Consider the following 14,107-nt stretch of genomic DNA (forward strand, 5'->3'; position numbering starts at 1 on the left):
TGAAAATGGCGTCACATTTGAAAAAAACAAAATTTCTTGAAGATATATATTAACAAATATATGCGAAGATATATCCGAAGTTGTCTGCAAATCAACAAATATTTCAGCGGTCCAGTTTGATAAAGAGAAAGTCTATGTATCCAGTGATAGTGAAGAGGAGAACATACTCAAGGTATGTAAAAGAAAAAGTGTAAGATTTCCGTCCTATTCCGATGAGAGTGAAGATCAGCAAACTGAAATTGCTAATGGAACTATGTACAATAAATGAATAAAATATGTTTCTTTTGCTTGAAAATTTAATTATCTTATGAATTTTTAGTTTTATTTCTAAATTTCTACTGTTTTGTGTAATTAAACAAAAAAACCGGTCAAAATGACCGGTTAGTTGAAATAGGTATATGGTAAATCTTCGTAGTTCTAGTGTTAATGAATGCGCCTTGGCTATTGGCTATAATTCGATTTTTTCCTTTCCGGTGAGGTGATAATTAAGACTTAAATATCGCACAATTAAGTGTAAAAAGCCTTCTACTTATTCAAACCTATTTTCATATATCTGTGATTTATATTTATTGTAATTTTATTATATTTTTTTAAAGCTGTGCAAAACTTTAGCCAGCTGTGTTTAATTTATTGAAGGATGCCGCCTCAAGTTGTGGTATGCAAAACAAATGCCCAACCTTGGCTTTCACAATTTTCTATCTCCCCACAAATTTAGTCTTATATTTAAATAACAGTTGTTTTAAATCAATTATGGTTAATTATAATAATTTTTCTTACTTCTTGCAGGTTCAAACATAAAGGTTGCGTCCGCGATACTCAATTGTATTTTGGCGCGGCAGTTATGTTTCGAAGATCCATCGTGTTCGGCTATCTTAGAAATAATACCCAGAGTATGTGGGCCTATACCAGGTATGTGGAAAAAAAAACCAAGTTTTCATATAATATTTTGACTAAAATAATACGCAGAGCTTAGATAGCATTTGATTCTCACAGAGGTCCACATAAACATCTTGAACAAACTGAAATCACTCGTAAAGCAGCTGGAAATTGCAAAATTCGACCAAATTTTAAGATTTCCTTTAAGAAGAAGAAGAAGTATTTAAAAATAGAATGCAATGCCGCTCGTTTCTATTGATATCGCCTTAAATGTGAAAATTCGCTAATCTAAATTGACAAGGGTTCGAAAATGACGTTGAACGTGTCTGGTGTTTTTTTTATATCCATTACTGCATGCCTCAACAATTAGGTTAATTGAAAGCGAGACTAGACTAACCTACTTCACCCCAAATTAAATAAGAGTCATTAATTTAAGGGTTTCGCTGTGTTTTCGGGTTAATGAATTAATGAGGTTCGACGTGCGTTAATTGGGTCGACATGTCACAATGTATCGAAATGTATCACAATTAATTGGAATGCAGTTAGAACGTACACCGTGTAGAGTCCCTCCCAAAACATGAGTGGAATAAATTTCCGGTTCGTGACTAGCTCAAATTTGGCAAAACTGAACGAGTTCGCAACTGACTGGATCTGCCTCAGTTCAAAAGAAAATTAAATGTGGTAAGAAAATGGTTATTAAAGCAACCGTATTTTATCTAGTAACACAAGGTTTTCTGATAATTCAAGCGAAGACTGACTTTGCTCGTGCATCAAAATATTATTTCATATAACGGTATTTCGCAGCAGTAAAATTTCAGCAGGTCGACTTCAAAGCTGCATTCGACACTACGAAAAGGAGTTACCTGTATGCCGCGATGCCTGAATTTGGTATCCCGGCAAAACTAATGCGGCTAGGCAAAATGACGTTTCTCAATACCAGCAGCGTCGTGGGAGTTGGGAAGGACCTCTCCGAGCCGTTTGATACCAAACGAGGTTTCAGACAGGGTGACTCGCTGTCGTGTGACTTCCTTAACCTGATGTTGGAGAGCATCGTACGAGCCGCAGAACTTAATCGCTCAGCCACAATATTTTATCAGAGCGTACAATTGGTGGCGTATGCCGATGATATTGACGTCATCGGCCTTAACAACCGCGCTGTTAGTTCTGCCTTTTCCAAACTGGATAAAGAAGCAAAGCGAATAGGGCTGGTGGTGAACGAGGAGAAAACGAAGTACCTCCTGTCATCAAAGAAACTGTCGGCACACTCGGGATATCGGCACCCACGTCACTGTGGAGAGTTATAATTTCCAGGTTGTGAAATACTTCGTTTATTTAGGAACCAGCATTAAGACCGATAACAATGCCAGTTTGGAAATCCAGCGTATAATCTCTCTTGCCAACAAGTGCTACTTTGACCTAAGTAGGCAATTGAGTAGTAAAGTTCTCTCTCGCCGAAACAAAACTAACACTCTACAAGACTCTCATCATGCCCGTCCTAACGTATGGCGCAGAAGCTTGGACGATGACAACATCCGATGAAGCGACGCTTGGAGTGTTTGAAAGAAAGATGCTGCGCAAGATTTTTGGACCTTTGCACGTTGGTGACGGCGAGTATCGCAGGCGATGGAACGATGAGCTGTATGAGGTTTACGACGACATAGATATAGCGCAGCGAATAAAGATCCAGCGGCTACGTTGGCTGGGTCATGTCGTCCGAATGGATGCAAGCGCTCCTGCTCTGAAAGTATTCGACGCAGTACAGCTGGTGGTAGCAGAAGATGAGGAAAGCCTCCTCTGCTTTGGAAAGATCAGGTGGAGAAGGACTTGGCTTCACTTGGCGTGTCCAACTGGCGCCGGTTAGCACGAGAAAGAAACGACTGGTGCGCCTTGTTAAACTCGGCCAAAATCGCGTAAGCAGTTATTACGTCAATTAAGAAGAAGAAGAAATCCCGGCACTAATTCTGAAATACCAGATAGTAATATCAGGACTACGAGAATCTCGTCAACGTAAAAGTCGAAAAAATGTACATCCCTACTACACACAAACTTCTCATCGCCTCTCTTATGCCAGAAGTGTGAATGTGCATATTTTGCAATTTTCGCTTAATGGTTTGACTTTATTAACCTTTCCATGGTATCTTATACCAAAACCCTGAATGTCATGCGTACAAGAAAACCACAAATAATTTTTCATATCGGAAACTGAACATTTTAATTCTATGAGAGCAATCAACTTTCAAGCTTCATTTTCCAAAATTTTAGTTTTTTGTTTTGTTTTACACCTTCACGTTTCTGGCATGTCGTCCCCAAGTAATATACGAACTACTTGTATGCAATTCTGACTCTACGGGAAAGACGAATATTGCAAGAGATAACCCTTTGGGTTTGTATGTGGATGTATGGTTGTTTCGAATTGCTCCTCAAATATAACTTTGTAGGTGTAAATATACTATAAATGAATCTACATATAAGCACATATACCTAAGTATATAAATAAACACAGAAAGAGCAAATTTCCATTCTCACAAAATTTTATCTTTTATCGTAAATAAGTGATAAAGGAGCGAATGAATTCAAATCCCAAATGTAAATCCCATTTCAGTTTTCCTTTTGTAGTTGTTGCCATGGCTTTGTTAGGTAGGAAAAAAATTACTAAAATGAAAAACACTGTACAATTGCTGCTTTGGTAGAGACAACAACAATTGCAAACATAGGCTGATATTTGAGGAAAACTTGCAACAGAACCTTAATTGGTAGGAGTTGTAGCGCAAAAGCAAAGGAATAGGAAGAAAGCTGAAATATAGTATATATATTATGCGATACAATTTTTAGCTATATACTTCACTTACATATATACTCGAAAGTATGTATGCACCCGCAGATATGCCGAAAGCTGGCCTGAAGTGTGTTTGTTGCTCATAAATACCTAGTAAGTTCTTGTGAGCGTACCTAGGAAGGTTTACCAGTTTACTTAGGCCCACTAGGCGGTGTTAGGCTGTTCCGAGCAATGGCACATGGTCTAGCTGACCAGCAGTTCCATTCATATGAAGACATCAAAAAATGGCTTGATCCGTGGGTAGCCTCCAAAGATGAACAGTTTTACCGCGACGGTATACGAGATCTACCAGAAAGATGGGTAAACGTATTATAGTAGCCAGCGATGGGCAATACTTTCAATGATTCACTTGTAACCATTTTTTCAGAATAAAGTTGTATTTTCATCAAAAAAACAGCAAGACTTTAGTTGCGCACCTAAGAGTAGTGGACCAGATCAAAGGATCAAATTGCGCAGATATCAGAAGAACTTCAGGTTGTTAAACATTAAATAAGAGTTCAAACAAGAATCGGTGAAGTCGATAAAATAGTCGATGCCCAGGATGGCTACTGCTTAATTGTGGTTTTGCATCTTAGTGGTAATGGCGGTTATATGCGCTGAAAAAGAGAGCAAACTGTCGAAGGAACCATCCAGAATTTTCGGGTTGTTGACGGTCATTATTAGTGTGTCATCGACTTTCATCTTTAACTTTCTCCTCCTTGGGCCAGATGATAAAGAGGGTTGTAATGGATTTAGGGTGAAAAAGCGAGAGATTGCTCGTAGCCGAAAAGCAAGAAAGGCTGGCGAGATAAATATTCACTTTGGAGCATAGATCATTGATGTCATTATCGGATGCCATTATCGAACAATCGTCGGCATATGAGATCAATGAAACTCCCTCTGGTGATTGGGAGAAGTTGAAATGCAAGGGTGAAAGAAGACCACCCTGCCACGCTCCTTGCTTTATACTCCTCTGTTTTTAACTGTGATCTCGAAAGATGACAGACGATTACCGACCACACAGATCGCGGCCCATCTCTTCAGTCCCGGTGGGAGGATCGACTTTTAGATATCGGCTGGTAGCGTAGAATGTCAGGCAGTATCGAAAGCCAACGCTACTGGAAGAGACTTCTCGCAGGGGCGGTTTTGGTTAAACTCGCGATTGATCTGAGTGTATATGGCGTTGAGTGCTGTGGTGGTACTATACACTCTACGGAAACCATGTTGATGTGTTGCTGAGGTCAGGTGTTTTGTGAAGAGTGAGAATAGGAGTAGGAGGGCTCCAAGCATCTTCACTATTGGTGCTTTAATGTATGTTGCAAATCGCTGATTATTAACGAAGTTTTCTCCCATACATAACAAATTTTGAAGTCATCATGACGGCGACTAAGTTTTCTGACCTTATCGGATCTTCTGATAGTACGGATAATTCGCACCTGCTCGGCGCAAATTGTGCACATATAAAAACACCTGGCATTCATTACATACTGGACATAAAAGCGACTCACCTAGCCTAAAGAAATGAAAGTACTTTAGGTATCAACCCTGGTCTGTCACAAATTACGTTAATTGTATATATATATTGTATAAATCGTAATATATATAAATCCACCTTCCTTTTGTCGAGTTTTCCTAATGCACCTGTCATTTTCGTAAGGATGTAGCCATCTCTTTTTCTATAACTGCTGCTCCGTTGAATTGAATTTGAATTTGAAAAGGTCGAGCCAAGGAGCACCAGGAGATTTGGTGGCTCCTAAAACACTCAGGCTAAAAAGCCCATTGTATTTAAAGCTCTGGAAAGGGGGTAGATAGTCAAGGAGGGAGGGAGAAAAGTATCAGAGAAAGAGATAGGAAAGAATAGAGGCAGAGATAGAGATAGTTAGTCCTGTGAGAATTTTCCAGATTCTTTGGCAAATCTGTAAATATCCTGCAGTTTTAGAGAACGAATATTACTCATTCTCATGACATCGGAACCCAATACTCGTAGTCGCGCTTTAGCAAAGGCAGGACACTCACAGAGAAAGTGCTCAGTGCTATCCGCCTCCTCCAAGCATGACAGGCATAACGGGTCCTCGATGATTCCAATGGTGGTCATATGCTGACCCCATGGGTTGTGTCCTGTAATGATGCCGACCATCAACCGAATGTCTTTCCTTCTAAGTTTTAGTAGAAAGTTTGACAGTTTTCTGTTCGGACTTGTCACAAAACACTTTGTAGTTCTGCAGCGTTCTAGACCGGACCTTTGCTCTTTATGTAGATTGCCTACATAATCGTTGATGCAATTCTTGATTCCTGCGGGACTGATTCCGATTATTGGCTCTGGCCCCTGTGGGAGCACCGCTGATCCACGGTTGGCCAATTCGTGGGCAATTTCGTTTCCTTGAACACCGGAGTGTCCCGGAACCCATATAAGTTCAAGCCTGTTTTGTCTTGCGACAGAATTAAGCTTCTTCTTACATTCTTGAACAATCTTTGAGGTTTGTTTCGCGTTCTCCAGGGCCTTCAATGCAGCCTGACTGTCACTGAAGACTCCAATCTGTTTCCCGCTCCATCTCCTCTCGATTATCCATTCGGCTACTTTTAGGATGGCAAAAACTTCTGTTTGGAAAACAGTTGCCATTCCCCCCATAGCATAGTGATACTTATTACTATCGTTTAAGTACCATCTGGCTCCAGACCCTATTTCAGTCTTGGACCCATCGGTAAAGAAAATATCCGTCAAACCTCCCTGCATGCATTCTGGATAGCTCCATTGCTCACGCAATGGAAATCTGACATTAAAGTTCCTTCCAAATGAAACTGTGGGTATCAGGTCATCTTTAGGTGTCAAAAACAGTGGATACTGCTCCGACAGCTACTTAAAGATTTCTCTGTGTCCCGAAGTTCCATCTTCGTGCCAGAAACCATATTTATGGAGTCTACACATTGCTTTTATTGCTTCCTGTTGTATCTTAAGATCCAGGGGGAGCAAATCAAGCATAGCATTTAGGGCATCACCAGAGGTTGTACTCATGGCACCCGTGATGCATAAACATACACTTCTTTGCAGCCTGTATAGTTCCCGGATTATGGACTTAACCATGCTCCGTCGCCACCAGACCACAGCAGCGTAAGTGATGATTGGTCTGATAAGTGCTGTGTATATCCATAGGACCACAGCAGGTTTCAGACCCCAAGCTTTGCCAAAGGCTCTACGGCATTGCTGAAAAATCTTCAATGCACGATTCACCTTCAGTGAAACGTGTGTCTCCCAAGTCAGCTTCTTATCCAAGATTACTCCTAGAAATTTAACTTCGTTGGAAAGACCAAGTGTCACACCTTTCAATGTTGGAAGACTGAGTCCATCCAATTTCCGTTTTCTCGTAAACAAGACTATTGTTGTTTTGTTCGGATTAACGGAAAGACCTTGTCTCATGCACCAGTCATCGATTTTGTCAAGAATCCTCTGCACTTTCGTGCAAAGCCTCCTTAAGGATTTATCCGATGTTAGCGCACAGACGTCGTCCGCATATGCTTGGACGTGAAAGCCGAGTTCCTGCATCTCCACTAATAGGGAGTCTACGACGAAGCACCACAGCAGCGGAGAAAGAACACCCCCTTGGGGACATCCTTGCTTGGCCCTGACTGTGATTTGCTCGTCACCGCTCCCACCAGCGGTTAACAGCCTCTCAGAGAGCATGGAGTATATCCATTTTATAATGGCTTGATTAACTCGGTGTCGTTCGGCAGAAGAACATATCGAGCCGAAAGTGGCATTATCAAAAGCCCCCTCAATGTCCACGAACACGCCCATTGTGTATTCGTCAGCTTCCAGCCCAGCTTCAATCTTGCTAACAAGATCGTGTAAGGCTGATTCACATGATTTTCCACTCTGGTAAGTGTGTTGATTTCTACTAAGTGGACTTCTCGGCAATACCCCCACTCGAATATGTTTCTCCACCACTCGTTCCAGACTTTTCAACATGAACGATGTCAAACTGATTGGTCTAAAACTTTTTGCTAGGGAATAGTCGTCTTTTCCTGGTTTCGGAATAAATACTACTCTTACGCGTCGTCATTGGGATGGTATATAACCAAATGCAAGACAGGCTGTGAAGATCCTTTTCAGGGCCTCAATCAGCCTGTCTCCTCCTTTTTTAAGCATTGCTGGATATATTCCGTCAAGTCCAGGGGACTTAAAGTTCTCAAAGGAAGATAAGGAAAACCTTATCGATTCCCTTGCCACTATCCGACTAGCAATATACCATCCGTACCTAGAGGTTCCACCGTTGCCACCGTTATTATTCATGCTGTTCCGTTAGTATTGCATTACTCCCTTTGCTTGTACACTCTAATTCGTTCTTGCACCTATATATCGTTAGGCGTTAGATCTGCAATCACTAGCATCGTCCGAAGTGGTTTTACATGCACTTATCATTCTTAGTGGGCAAAGTCTGCACAAGACCACATTTTGCCTTCTATGTATATGCTTTTACCATCAAAGATTTCACACATACTGGAACAGCATACAGCAGAGTCGAGGTGATGCCGCTGGTTAACAGCCAGCGTTCGCCACTTCTCGGGCCATGCATCCCAGAGAGCTCACATCCCATTCTTGACGCTTTTTGGCTTATACATTCAGCATGTGGTCCAAAACTCAGTCGGTGCACAGATACTTTAGTTGAAGTGACGATTTAAATTTATGTTTGCCCATAGCGCCTATGATGAAAGGGCTACCTCGGGTTTCTTGCGGGTACTTATGATAACAGCTTCCGTTTGCTCCGCTGAAATGTGTAATCGTGCGGTGTTCAGCTAGTTTGTTACTATTGAAATTGCAGTGTTTGCTTTGAATTTAATATCGGACACCAGTTTGGCTACAGTTACCAGAGCTATGTCATCCTCAAAGCCGAAGATATGTACATCGGAGGGGAATGTGAGGTGAAGCACTTCATTGCACATAATGTTCCACAGCGTAGGGCTTAGCACTGAGCACGACCAGGGTCTACATGAGTTCATATGTACTCACAAATGCATTTAACTGTGGAAAGCGGCGAACGAAAACACATTTTATTGTTTGTTGTAATATTGCACCCAACTGGGTTTACACATTGTCACTCAACTTGCTTGGCTCTGTACTCAAAGTGGAAGAACATTCACATGCACCTTAACCGGTGAGTGCTTGCCCGGTGCTGGCCTTGTGCCACTGTGCTGAAGATAATAAAATTAATATTCTTACTTTAATTTCCCCATTCAAGCATATTGTTTTTTCCTTTGCAGCCATTGTTGTTCTTGTTTTTGTTGTTGTTGTTTTCTTTGTTAGCATGCCTGTTGGTCATTCAAAGCAATTGCTACTCCTGTATAGAGGGTGGTCCATATAGTGGTTTTTAATCAGATGATATCTTGACAGTGACAACTTCTTCCTACTGGAAATCTTGGCCGCGTAACGAATGAATCGCTTTACGCTTAAACAGTGTCTTTTCGGACGAAGCTCATATTTATCACGGCGGCTATGTTAACTAGCAAAAGCACCGCATTTGGGAATCAGAAAACTCGTACTCGCACCCTCAGAAAGTGACAGTTTGGTGCGAATTTTGGAGCGGTACCTTCATTGCCCCATTCTCCTTTGAAAAAAAACGGCAGGAAACGCCATTTTGGTCAACGGTGAGCGGTACAGAGGCATGATAAACGATTTTTATGATCGGAAATTGAAGACATGGACTTGAACGATCTTTTGTTTCATCAGCATGGCGCTCTATGTCACACAACCTACGCCAGAATCGGTATTTCGCGCGCCAGATTCGGTATTCGTGTTACAGTCTGTGTCAGAAGAAAAGAATCGGTTTTTTCTTGTAACTTCAAGATATATTTTGTTCTGCTTTTTGCTGCGTAATAGTCCCACTCAAGGCCTACGACCCCAGTGCTAACTCAGGTTAGTGTTGTTCGAAACTTTCCCGTAACCGCAACCAAACAAAAATGAGTGAGAAGTACGCGAAGCGGTTTGAGGCGGTATTTTTATGCACGCATTCGAAAGGGCCGAAATTATCTTAAGCCGCGGCTGTAAAAGTGATAAGAAAACCAAAAAGTTTGTGGTGATGTGGAATCAGCGGTATAAGGTGTATAAAATTCTTGATGACTTTTCCGCGCGCGGCTTGAAGCGAGGGATGACAAAAAAGCAGGATAAAGTGATCGTCCAACTTTTTAAGCGGGACCCTACTTTGTGACTACGCCAAGCATGATCCATTCTTGCTAAAAAGGGAATAGATGCGACTATCAACACCATCGAACGTCGACTAAAGGAGACGAACATATCCTACCGTCTCACATCATCAAAACCACTGTTCTCAGAAAAACCCGTTGAGAAACAACAAAACAAACAAATGGCGTCACAGTATTGGACGGGCCTTCCCAGTCCCCAGACGCCAACCCCATTGTAAATGTGTGGGGAATTTTGAAAACGCATGTTGCCGGAAAGCCAGTCCATGATTTAAAGCAACTCATGCGTCAAGTTCACAAAATCTAGTCCTCTTTGTCGACGAGCTACGCAGAAAAGCTGGTTCGAAGCCTGCCGAGAAAATGTCAGGCTATACTTGACAACGATGGAGACTGCTTTTTGAGTAATTGCGACTCGTAGTTTTGTAAATACTTTCATGTAAAAAAAGTTTTAAATATTATAATATATATATCTTTTATACTTCATGAATAATCGCGGTTCCTTCTTTCTGACACAGACTGTATTACCCGTCTCGGCGATGTAAATTGATCACACTGGAGTTGTGCTTTGACGCCGTTAAGATTTTTGTTGTGGCGCACTGTGAAGGGCCGTTGTCGTGCGAACAAATCATTAGCGATTCTGGTCCTTAAGGTAAATATCCAGCAAATCATTCATAAGACTCAACCAGAAAAAGCTGGGCTCAATATTTTTCTAAAATTTTTCTTTCAAATAGCATCAGTAAATTCACGTCGTTAGCTTAAAGGATCCATACTTCACAACCATAGGTTTGAATCGGTCCTGTGATAGTTTTGTATATCTGCAGTTTTTGCTCCTTTGATATCAATGAAGATTTCATTTTCTTCAATCATTTCATCAATGAAGATTTCATAAGTTTGATATCCTTTTACCTTACCCTTTTACCTTGCCTTTATCTATTTCATTGATTGCTGAATGTAGTGTTAAATTAAACAAAAGCGTAGACAGTGACAGCCTTGTCTTATGTCGGATTTCAATTCAAATCCGTTTTCATTATTATTACTTTAGCGTTTGAGTAGATGGGAGTCGTCAGTAAGCCAATAATATGCCCATAAAATTGATTGTTGTTAATTTTTTTGAATTATTAAAAAGAAACCACTACAGGAACCACCCTGCACAGATGTATGCATGCATTCATGCCCTGCAATGAACCCAATTAAATGTGTGCGATCATAAAGGCTGAGTGTAAATGTACAAATAGAAGTGTAAATGTCCATTAAGTGTTGACGTGCATACCCCGTAGTAAAGCGGTCTATTCCAGAGTTTGGACAGTACTAGCCCTATTTGAGATGGCATTGGACAGTTGGTAATGACGGTTGTTGTAACAATTCTCATATTCCATTAGTGTCGGTGAGACTGTAGAAGGTTTACACTGAGGAAATATAATTTGAAAGTTGAAGAGGCAAATGCAGAAATGCTTATGCCTGTGCCATTGTGGGTATGTTTTATATTAAAAAATATTTATATTTGTGCCGCTGCCTTTGAAAAAAAATAATAATAATTAGTCAACATAGCCGTGAAAAGATTAAATTCGCTTGGAATTGTAAAGTTTCATACTTTTTTTCAAATGCAATTTTTTGTGTTCTTTGAGTGATTTTACTTTTTCTAAGTACCTGTGGTATCAGAAAAGTGACCGTTTAAAGTTTTTCTGAGAGGATTCTCAAAACAATAACCAATTAAAGCGTTTTTTAAGGTCATGAAAGGGTTAGTTTTTGGTCGTTAATGGGTAAATTTTACCTTTCTACGTAAAACTATTTTTCTTTATATAATTCATGTAGTTCCTGGTTCAAATAATATTATTATTCCCATCCTGAAGCCCATCGTCAAAGAACTTATTGACCTTATCTGTGCAGCTTTAGGGCTGGTAAGTCTACTATTGACCAGGTCTTCACGGAACGCCAAGTCCTGTGAAGCCACACGAACGACAAATCGACACACACCACCTTTAAGTCGATTTCAAAGCTGCTTTCGATAGCACAAACAGGAACTGCCTCTACACCACTGACTATCATATATATCATATCATATCTGACTTTCTGATCGCTGCAAAACTTATACGGCTTTGTAAAACAACGTTGAGCACTTAGGTAAGCTCTGTCAGCATCGGAAAGGGCTTCTCCGAGCCGTTCGATACCAAGCGAGGTTTCAGACAAGGCGACCCCCTTTCTTGTGATTTATTTAATTTCCTACTGGAAAAAATTATCCGTGCTGCTGAGTTGAACCGTTTTGGTACTATCTATCTGTACTACAAAAGTGTCATGCCATTGGCACATGCAGACGATGTTGATATTACCGGCCTGAACAACCGCGCCGTATGCTCAGCGCACTCTAGTCTGGAGAAGGAAGCAGAAGAAATGGGTCTTGCGGTGAGCGGGAGTAAATCCAAGTAGCTGCTGCCAACATGCGAAGAGCCCTCGCGTCTTGGACAACACATCGCTATTGGCAACCGCGACTTTGAAGTGGTGAAGAGCTTTGTTCATCTAGGTACCGGTGTTAACAGCCAAAAAGACATCATCCTATAGATTAAACGGAGCATAACTCTTGCCAACAGGTGTTACTTTGCGCTCAGTAGAATTGAGAAGTAGAACCCTCTCTGGAAGAACAAAAACCACGCTGTACAAAAGCCTAATCATCCTCGTCCTTGTGTATGGCGCAGATGTTTGAACGATAAGGACAACTAATGGGAGAGCGCTGGGAGCGTTCGAGAGAAAAATTCTCCGAAAAAAACTTTGGTGCTCCTCTTTGGTGAGTTCTGTGTCCGATGGAACAGACAGCTGTATGAGCTATACCTAGATGTGGACATAGTGAAGCGTATGGAAATACAGCGACTACGCTGTCTTGGCTATGTCTCGAGGATGAATGAAAGTGATCCGGCATTGGTGCACGACGAGGAAGAGTAACACCTAGCCTATGTTGGAAAGACCAAATGAGGCATAGGTGTCACCAATTGGCTCCAGCAAGCAGTGCAGCAAATAAATTATTATTCCAAATGCAAACGGAAGTGTTTCTGAATTGATTTTTTTACCTAGAAGAGGCTGGTGTGGGAGCTTCAAAATCTAGGAATTAAGTTTTCGAACGAAAGCCATTACAATAACAAACAATGAAAATAATTGAACTATTATTTGAAGTAATGGCCTCAGAAACGCAAAGGCATTGAGCTGAATGATACAGCCACTTAAACTAGCAAATAAATATCCTAGCTGGCCTAAACCCTATGCCCTTTTTGAGCCAGTTTGAACACAGTCAGGAAATGCGTTTCATAATGCCACGATTATCTTTAAGGTGACCCAATTTTGATTCTGTGGTGCTTATCTCATGCATACTCACACGTGCGATTGTGTTATCGTAATCAGTTTCTGTGTGTGTAATTAGCAAGAGTACCTACAAACTTAACCTGCTGTATTACTTTATAGGTATGCATCCACAAGCATAGCATATAAGCAGGCGCAGACAGCCGGGCTCACCTATGGATGTTGTAGTCGCGTGTGGGTACTTGGAATGAAGTAGTAAAGAAAAATAAAATAAAATTATACAATCAATATTGAAATTGCTGTACGACTTACTTCATAAGTATCATCCATACGAGTAAATGAATGTGTATGGGCAGGCGTGTGTGTGTGTTCGAGTGCATGACTGCATAAGTGTGTACATTTTTCTTGAACTCTTTGTTGGCCGGTCAACTTGTTGTTGACATTGTTTACATGCATACATATTTGGCATTTCTCTGCGAGAATAATCAGTGGAGGAAAAGGAAAATTGTATAATAATTTTTAGTTAAAATCGAAATTTAATCAACAAATGGGTTTCAAAGGTGTTCGCATTGGAAGTGAAAACTAAATACGGAATCTTACTGCATTAATAAATGAGCATACAAAGGTATATGAATTGCCTTTTAAGTATTTATGCTGAAACAACTGGCCAAGTAGGTGCTTGCTTTTCTATAAATCAAACATTTGCATTCTTTCATTCCACCTCTGTTGAATGCTTTCAGTGAAATTAATCACTTTACTCTAAACAATTGCAGGACAATTCAAAGTCTGCCTGCGACTGACATCGTAAAACACATTACAAAGGGGCGCTCCACAGCAAAGCCTCTTTATTGGAAAAAAATATATTTAAGGGTTTCAAAACATGGACATAAACAACAAAAATAAGGCGTCTAACCAACTTCTTTTGAAATTTAAATCCAT

General features: G+C 40.7%; 1 protein-coding gene across 1 annotated transcript in view; it reads left to right on the plus strand.

The window, feature by feature from the left end:
• The first annotated feature begins 373 nt into the window (after window positions 1-373).
• Window positions 374-14,107, plus strand: part of LOC129237016 (uncharacterized) — a 189,443-nt gene continuing 175,709 nt past the window's right edge. The window contains exons 1-2 of the mRNA XM_054871379.1: window positions 374-380; window positions 787-909. Coding sequence (XP_054727354.1) covers window positions 374-380; window positions 787-909 — 130 coding nt within the window. The remainder of the gene's footprint in view (window positions 381-786; window positions 910-14,107) is intronic.

This window comes from Anastrepha obliqua, chromosome 1 (assembly GCF_027943255.1).
Source record: "Anastrepha obliqua isolate idAnaObli1 chromosome 1, idAnaObli1_1.0, whole genome shotgun sequence".
NCBI classification, from domain to species: Eukaryota; Metazoa; Arthropoda; class Insecta; order Diptera; family Tephritidae; genus Anastrepha; species Anastrepha obliqua.